The sequence below is a fragment of the Dermacentor albipictus genome, chromosome 5 (genome assembly GCF_038994185.2).
Source record: "Dermacentor albipictus isolate Rhodes 1998 colony chromosome 5, USDA_Dalb.pri_finalv2, whole genome shotgun sequence".
NCBI lineage: Eukaryota > Metazoa > Arthropoda > Arachnida > Ixodida > Ixodidae > Dermacentor > Dermacentor albipictus.
Window position 1 is genome coordinate 160,561,180 of NC_091825.1, and position 9,165 is coordinate 160,570,344.

Below are 9,165 nucleotides of genomic sequence, written 5' to 3' on the forward strand. Positions count from 1 at the left end.
AGGGGCATTAAACCTGTTCTTTTTCAGGGAGTGATGACTGAAATGGAACAGCCACAGAGAACAAGAAAGTGTCTTAATCTTGTCCCTGCATCGCTGGAAGGTGTTGGCTTGAAAGAAATTTCAGTCGGCATTCCAAAAGCCGGTGACTTTCACATACTTTCACATCTTTCTTTGTCATGTATCATCTCGACCAGATGGGCTTCCGTCGAACTCTCAATTACTTTCAAAAAGCTGATTCGTGAATGACGGCTGTGGTGCATGCATACTGTTACCTGCGTGGTAGCGATTATGTCCCCTGCACAAGTGGTGTCTGTCCGAAGGTATTTTTAAACGGTGCTCGTTATGTCATAAGATGCCTTGTTTACAGAGAGATCGGCACAAAGCCTGGCAGAGCAAGAGACAACGAACCGTAGTAAACGTAGTACTTGGGATGAACGCCGACAATTAAGATTTCCTGTAAGCTAAAGTGCAGTAGGAAACCGCTAATCAAAAGGTATCATGTAATGCCGACGTTCAAAAATAACGGTCACCGTTATATTTGAGTCAAGTTACTAAAATGTTAAGAAAACTCTCATAACTGTTGCGCGAGAGAGAATAATCTACATGAAACTGGACAATATACATCCATCCAGTCCATCATTGTAACCTTTTAATGCGATATAGCTGTCATTGAGAGGAGGTCGCAAGGCAAAGAGTTCACTCACTTTGGTCAGGGTGACCTTCTATCAGCGCGAACGAGCTCGACCAGTTCAGTGGCGATAGGTCAATCACCAGACAAAGTACACGTGCTATGCTGAATTTCTGTTTCAAAACTACACCGAATCATTTTCATTTCATTTCATTTCATTTCACTTATTTACCCTAAGGGCTCAGAATAGGGCATTACATAGGGGGGAGGGGGGGATAACAACAAGAAACTTCAAAGGGGGTTATAAGCATGAAGATCAAAACACACAATAAAGAGCATAACTATTTTCAGCATTAAGAAGATACAGTGCATCTAGTAGTAGCATGGCGTAATGATTATATAATGCAATAACAGAAGATCGAACTACAATACTATTTAGAATAACGCAACAAATACATGACAATGGTCAAAGGTAGTAGGGCACTCAAGTAGGATAACATGGTAGTTTAGAAAAGATCAGCTCGGATGGCAGGTTTGCTCATTAAGATAGTTTACTAAAGCCGATTGGAAAAAAGATAATAATGTTGGCAATGAATGGCGGAAGGGCGTTCCACTCATTCATTGATAAGACTAAAGGTGAGTGTAAATATTATTCCGCACGAAGGGTGAGTATACCTTGAGTTCGTGGTCAATACGGGCGGAGATGTGGGCTGCTTGATGAATGAATTTGCGTGAAAAGGCAATGTCACACTAATAGACACTGTGAAAAAAGGATAATCGTTAATATTTTCTGCGTATTACAGTAGGTAAAAATGCCAAGGGTTCTTTTTATGGATGACACACTGTGATAACGAGAATATGATGACGAGGTGAATTTAGTGGCTTTACTTTGAATTGATTCCAGCATGTCAGTAAGGTAAGCTTGATGTGGATGCCATATGTTAGACGCGTACTCTAATGATGGTTTAATTGGCGAATGAAATGCCTGAAGTTTGTTGTAGGAATTAGCATTGCGTAAGCCACATTTTAGAACGCCAAGCTTTCTAAAAGCTTTGCTTTTAGAAAGCTTGGCGAGCGTTCCCGTATTCGGTATGGTTAATAAATATCAAATCTAGAATATTTTCACCTCGTGTAGGGTTTTTTACCAATTTGGGAACGGTTATGAAGGTGTACAGTATGCAGAAAATGAAGGTATTCTTGGCGATTATTGTTACCTAGAACAGAAGGAGTCAACCAGTCTATCACTGGATAATTCAGATCACCGGCCAAAACGAGTGTGGCATTCGGAAACTTAATTATGTGTGACCTGTTCGATAGCATCGTTGAAAAGATCCACAAAATTGGGCTGGCTATCGGGAGGTTGGTAGCGCGAACCAATAACACAAAGCACGTGACAGTGACGCGTAGCAATCCAAATAATTTCAAGCGGCGTGTGAACAGGTATAAAAGACGGCTCAAATTCCATTTAACAGCAATTATTACGCCACCTACTCACCGACACTTTTCGGTCTCTGCGAAAAACAACAAATGACTTCGGCAACGACAGTTCATTGTGAGCAATATGCTCGGTGAGCCACGTTTCTGTACCAATGATGATATCAGCATCACGCATGTGTATCAGTGTATTCAAGATATCTACTTTGTGAAGTTCCAAGCAAAATTTGGCCCAGTAGCATAATGAGCACAGGTGCTGCTCGAATAGTGGGCCACCTGGATATTAAGCTGAAACTGAATCAAAAACCGTAAAAAAACTTTTTTTTCTTGCGCAAGACGGAAGTGAACCGGAAACGTTACGGCTTGTTAAGCAAGACATGCTTTTAGCTCCAGCTGTCAGCGACCTTCAAGAGACCTTGAGCGAGCCGTTGTCAGATGGGAAGAGGACTTGGCACCTTTGAAGGGGCCGTGTCCATGAGCTTACATGTACTCATCAACCCAGAATCATTCGATACAGTGACCCCGGCTCTCCCCCTCAACCCGGGTTGACTGGGAGGGGGCTTTGGTTCGGGACAACGGTCCTTCCCGGACAAGGGGACTGTTGTGGTGCAGTGCCACTGAGTTACACCACTCAACACACCAACAGCCATGTTGGTCTTACAGGACACAAGCCTGACTGACCCTCGGACTGCCTTGACGCAAAAGAGCCGAAGGCATACATCCATGGAGAGCACCAAAGCCGTACGCGGAGCAGCGCGACCACACGAGGGTGCGCCACCACCGGTTACAGCTCTAGGTTCCACTGAGTCAAACAAAACCCCGTAGATCGACTGGCACACACGGCCGAGTCGAGCGACCTTAGGAGCATGCATCATAACTTAATGGATAGCTTTCCACCTGACTCACCAAAAAACCCGGCAGGACGAGCCCACACTTAGAGAAACTTCTTCTCGCCCAAGCGGTGCCACTCTCGGGTGAAATGGAACCAGACCTCCTTCCGTGCTTTCGCAAGCACGTCGTGAAGGCCCGGCGCCCGACCCCTGAAAACTGCATCGCGGCGTGCCAACCAAACTTGGTATGAGCACTCGGCAAGAAGAAGCATTAACTGGTTGACCGCCTGATTAGGCAAAGGGTGCAAAAATCGAACTGTCTGATGAGGAACGCCTGAGTGATTAAAAAGACTAGCAATCTTTAGGAGAAGAGCTGCAGGAAGGAAACATTGCATAAAGATATGAACCGAGTCCTCACGAGCGCCACAGAACGGGCACACCCCACGAGCCGGAACGGCTGTGAAGGGCCTGTAGCTCAACGGCAGGCACCCTCGCGCCAGGCGGTACATGAACGTAGCTCGCCTAGCGTCGAGGAAACTGGCCGTGATGAGCTCCCAGTTTGGCCTGTGAATGGACAGGTCATACATTTGGCAATGCGGGGGGAGGCCTGGGGCGAGAGTATCTACTACTTGGAGTGGAGTTGAAACTACGTCGATGTCGGGGCGAATCGTGCAGAAGTTTACCAAAGAGTTGGCAGCCGCCGCATAAATGGGGGACGGGGAACCTGAGCGAGGCACACAATAGGAAAATGTGCTTTGCGAAAACAAGCGGAGTCGGGTGCTAAGAAAAAAAGGAAGTAAAGCTTCGAGTCAGGAGCATATCCGAGTTAAGAGCGACCTGGGTCCACCTGACGTGTAGTGCAGTAGCCACGATGCCCAGGTCGGGAATTCCGAGTCCTCCCTTATCCCTGGGCAAAGTAAGCACCCGCCTGACAACACAACTTGAGCACACAACCATTTGTCCCCTTCCAGAGGAAGCGGAAGAGAACCTTCTCCAAGATAAACTTGGTTCGGACTGGAACAGGAGACACACAAGCCACACATCAGGAAAGAAAACAGAAGTGAGCGGAGAATTGTCGCTCGAGCAGTCAGTGGTGCGGGCAAACGGTTGACGAACTTGAAGAAGGTTTTCCAAGTGTGGTCCAAACGTTGCAGCTGGCGTCGTTATTAGTGTAAGGTGTAGGGTTGTGATATATCTTGTGAAATATTATTAAACGAGACGCCTTCCTTCTTCTTTCTAGTGCTGCAAGGTCAAGGCTGTCTTCGATGAACCTAGCAGCTTTGTTTTGTAATGATTCATGCCTTTTGATGAGGTATGCTTGATGAGGGTTCCAAATAACGGAACAGTATACAAATTTGGATCGAACTGTTGAGTTGTAGGCAAGAAGTTTTCTGTCCTCATTAGCGAAGTGTGCGTCGGAGGAAGCCAAGGGTCCAATTTGATTTTCCCTATAGCCAGTCAATATGTGTGTTGCAAGTCAGATTAGAAGTTAAATGAAGACCTAAATATTTAGATATCTCAACTGCTTCAATTACCTCATTATTTATTGTATAAGTGTGCAACGCAATGTTATTGCAAGTAGTGAACCGCGTGAATTCAGTTTTTTTTTAATATTAATATTCATCTGCCAATCGTGGCACCACTCGTTTCATTTCTGCAAGTCATTATCTAATTCTTCGCAATCGCTATGGTCAGTAACATAACGATAAATAGCGCAATAATGAGCAAATAGACGAATTTCTGAGTTTATACCAATGTGAATATCGTTAATAAAAACTAATAAATACTGAGCCCTGGGCTACACCAGACGTGACAAGCTCAAAGCCGGACATAACGCTTTCAAGCACTACCGCTTGGCGCCTATCACATACATACTCTTTAACCCAATCAATGACTTTATTTTGTATTTGAAGAAGACTCATTTTATATATCAAACGTTTATGGCCCACCCTGTCGCAGGCTTTTTCAAAGTCCATGAAGAATGTATCAGTTCGTGTTAGTTAATGCAAGTAGGAGTGAATTTCAGTAGTTAGCTCGAAAAGCCCTGTCTCACAAGAGCGCCCCCGTTGAAAGCCATGTTGGTTTGAAAACAAAATTTTGTTGTCGACCATATATTCCATAACTTGAGATGACAAAATGTGTTCTAACAGCTTGCAAGCGACAGATATCAAGGACAGTGGACGATGATTTGTCATTTCGTTCTTATAACCTGTTTTACATATCGACACTACGTGAGCAAGTTTCCATTAATCAGGGATTTGAGTCCTATCTAACGATTGCTGGAAAAAGAGTGCAAGTTTAAGTGCCGAGTAATGCTCAGTAAGTTTGAGTAATTTTGTGCTAATACCATCGGGACCAGGACTTGAGTAGGCTGGAAAATGTTCGATAGCTTTTTCAACTCCATTGGAGGTTATGATTATACGAGGCATTGGAGAGGCATCACAATCAGATGTACTACTTATTATTGCTCCTCCCGTCAATTTAAGAGGAGTTGTCAGTAATGTAAAATAAGTCATTCACTGCCCATGAACTTCCTGAAGATAACTGCGAACATTGTCCAGGTTCATAAAAATGGGTCCCCAGATAGGGTAACCAATTGCACGCCTACATTACAAAGTCCTTGAACACGTAATTTGTACAAGCATACTCTGACACCTCGAAATCAATAATTTTTTTTTTGAATACCAACACAGATTTCGATCAGGGTGTTCATGCGTGACGCAATCGTCAGAGTTCTCCCACGATACATATTTTTGGCTCCTCTTATTCGATAAAAGGTTTTGTATTCGACTTAATTTTCAGAAGGCGTTTGATAAGGTCTCCCATCCTCTTATTTTGCACTAGCTATCTTTTCTTGGCTTGCTTACTAATGTTCTTTCGTGGCTGTATAATTATCTAGCAGGTCGTTTTCAAAAACCAGTTAAGAGGAAGCTTTAACTCGGGTGCTCCTATCTAAATACGTGTAAGAAGACAATTCGTTTATCTCGAAAACCACTGCACTAACTTTGACGAGGTTTGTTGCATTTCAAATAGAAACTTATATTCTAGTGACTGTTGGTTTCGAATTTTTATTTAAATTGTCAATCTTTTATTAAAAATTGGCAAAAGCTAAAAATTTTCAGAAAGCGGAACTATCACGTTTACAACTCTATAACTAAGCAAGGAAGGATGATATCACAATTCTGTGAATTGCATCTAATAGTAAATCTAAAGCGGGCAAAATTGATATGTTACACATGAATATGAATTAATTTAGTAATGTAGAAATACAGTTTTTTGGAACCCTTGTACGCAGCGTAATAAATTCACGTAAAATATAAATTGGCATAATGAATTTGTCCCCTTTAAATGATCTAATGGAAGCGGTTTACAGAACCGCGATATATGTTTTGTTGCAGGGCTATTAATTCATAAACTTCACGCATCTATATTTTTCGAACATGCAAATTCTTTAAAATTCTTTTTAAAAATTCACACCCTAAATCGAAATTTCGCTTCCTACGGTCACTAGAATTTAGCTCTCTCTCAAATGCGAAAAAAAGCATTTTTGCGTTTTACATGTATTTGAATAGGCTGAATCGGAGTTGGGCATGAGCAAAAGCTTCCTCTTAACGGTGATCAATCTCCTCACGTTTCAGTATATATCCTCAGGTGCTGTACAGTGTATTGTTCCGGTTCCACTTTTATTTTTAGTTTACGTTACTGACGTTGGGGAAGATACAACTTCTGAATCAGCATTTTATGGAGGCGACTGCCTAGGGAAGTTAAAGACGGGGCAGCGCTACAGATATATTTATATTTTCTGCATTACTGCTGTTAAAAGTGGCATATGTCGCTAAATACGTCAGAAATGTAATTACGTTCGTTTCTCGTGCTAACGGAAACCAATATGCTCCACACCTAATAAACAATTAGAGAAATCGGAAGTAAACCAGGCGACATATTACTAACATTTTCCTATGACTTAAAATGGAATGCGCAAACATAGGCGCTACAACATTAAACGTCGGCGGCTCCTTCAATTCTATCAAAAGAAACTTTAAACATTCCCTTTAAGCAGCAAAGTATCTTCTTTACAAAACTAACATTGGACCAATACTTGAATATACATCCATAATTTGGGGTCCGCATATGCAATCCTTGGGAAAAGGCCTTGAAGCATTATAGGACCGCGTAGCCCGATTTACGACTAAAGCATAGACTCCCAAGCAGCGTGACTGAGATAAAGAAGCAACTTAACCGGCCTGACCTGTCTACCCGACGCGCTTTCATCGGCTTTATTTCTTTCGGGACATACTTCTATAATGATTCAGAGAGATCACACTCCGACGTATGTTTCACTACACCGTGACCACCCATTAAAGATGAACCAATAGCTTCACGAACCTTTGCTGATCAAAATGCTTTTTTTTTCGCGTACAATAAATCGGTGGAATAAATTACCCATTGACGTCGTTCAAGTTACACGTGACTCAGATTTCTGTGACGCGCTAAACTGTCATATGCAGTTACTGTCACAACAGAATAGTTCTGTGTGCACCCTGTTTGTAGTGTTTTTGTGTGCATCTGTAATGTAGCATTCTTATGAACAAATTATCTGTAATTATTTCGTTCCCTTTTCTATCATCCGTATGTTACGTACCTTTCTGGGTTCTTTTTTTTAATTGTGGTCCGTACAATCAAGACTGTGTGTTAGGTTCCACGAACCACGTGTTTGGATCTCTACCATGCACTCCGATGCAAAGCACTGTCCCACTTGGTGCAGACAGAAAGTTGGTATTGTTGTTGCAACCCCTTTATGTAATGCCATCGGACGAAATGTAGATAACGAATAAAGAAATTAAATAAATAACTGTGATCGTTTGAAATTGGTGAACGTAAAATGGGTATACGGTGGTAAGAGACCTGTGTAAAATCGCTAGAATGAAAGAGCGCTTTATAGCTGGGCGCTTACTTTTAATCGCATTGGTGTGTAAACTGAAATAGGTACGACAAAAAAGATGTGTTTTGAGGTAGGCTACTACGATGCGATTTTTTTTTTCGCAGCTATACTTGCAGCCTAAGAACAGCACTCATACATTTTTAAGCCTTTTCGTTCAGCTCAGGGGTACCATTTAGTTTTGTTTCATGACATATATTTATTAATTGATGCGATGTTAAGCTAAAATATAAATTTTTATATTATGCAAACGAACATAAAGCGGTTCAAACATAGCTGAACCTTTATTTTTTCGCTCCGTATTTGAACCGGAACTGATCTGTTTTTGCTAAACCGGAACGAAAACAAACGTTTTCTTCGACACTCGGTGGGTCACATGGCAGGTGATTCACCAGCTTGACATACGAGCAAGGAAACTTGCCAATTTTGGGCAGAACGTAAGGCACGTCCAGGAGCCGCTCAAAGTAGTCAATCATCAGGGGTGCTACCTCAGCAGCGTAGCTGGCCTGGTCCGCTTCCTCGGGACGCGTCCAGACGGACACCTGGAAACACACGACGGCAAAGGTGATCACGCTTCCTAAAGACCACACTAAGGCAGGACACGGCGTTTGTGCCTTTCCGGAAAGCGCAGGCAGGCTACAAAGTGCGCGACACTATCGCACCCGACGCAAGTATACTCGTCAATGTCACTTCAAAGTAGCACGTGCACCGTTGAGAGCACGTTGATTGCATTAATATAAAACTAAATGAACGCTTTCAATCAAGCTATCCTTTAATATGACGAGGCAAGTCTATCTATCAGAATACATGCACCGTATATATTGATTTCGTTGTGTTCCGTGTTATGTTTAGTGAGTATCTTTATGCCCTAGTATATGAAAGCTGGCACAACGGTTCTGAATAACTTTGCAGTAAAGCTACTGCTTTCAGACTTGGATGAAAATTCAATACAGTAACGAAGTTTCGCACATGGCACGATATATCAAACTGATCCTAAAAAAGAAAGCGATCATTTTACTGGATTCTATATTCCACCCGCTGCGCCCATTCGAATGATTCTAGTGGTAACATGGAAGAGACGCGGTGCAACCGTCTTACGAAGCGCGACATGAAATGGTTTTGCAAAATAATTGAAGAATTACACAGCCCTCGTGCATGTCTCACCTTTCCATTTCTAGTGGCAGTGTAGTTGCTGATCATGAAGGCGAGTGTGTAGGTTGACATCTTGATGCTCGTCATAAAGTGATCAGCCACGTATCCGCCCGTTCTGCGAAGGCAGCGCTGAATGTAATCATACGCACACAAAAATATTGGAAAGTTCCCAAGCAACCTGC

General features: G+C 42.6%; 1 protein-coding gene across 2 annotated transcripts in view; it reads right to left on the reverse strand.

Moving 5' to 3' along the window:
* Positions 1-9,165, reverse strand: part of LOC135916349 (aminopeptidase N-like) — a 66,560-nt gene that overhangs the window by 37,043 nt on the left and 20,352 nt on the right. For both annotated transcript variants that reach the window (XM_065449705.1, XM_065449706.1), the window contains 2 exons: positions 8,996-9,098; positions 8,253-8,373 (listed from right to left, as the gene is read on the reverse strand). In XM_065449705.1, the coding sequence (XP_065305777.1) occupies positions 8,253-8,373; positions 8,996-9,098 (224 nt within the window). The remainder of the gene's footprint in view (positions 1-8,252; positions 8,374-8,995; positions 9,099-9,165) is intronic.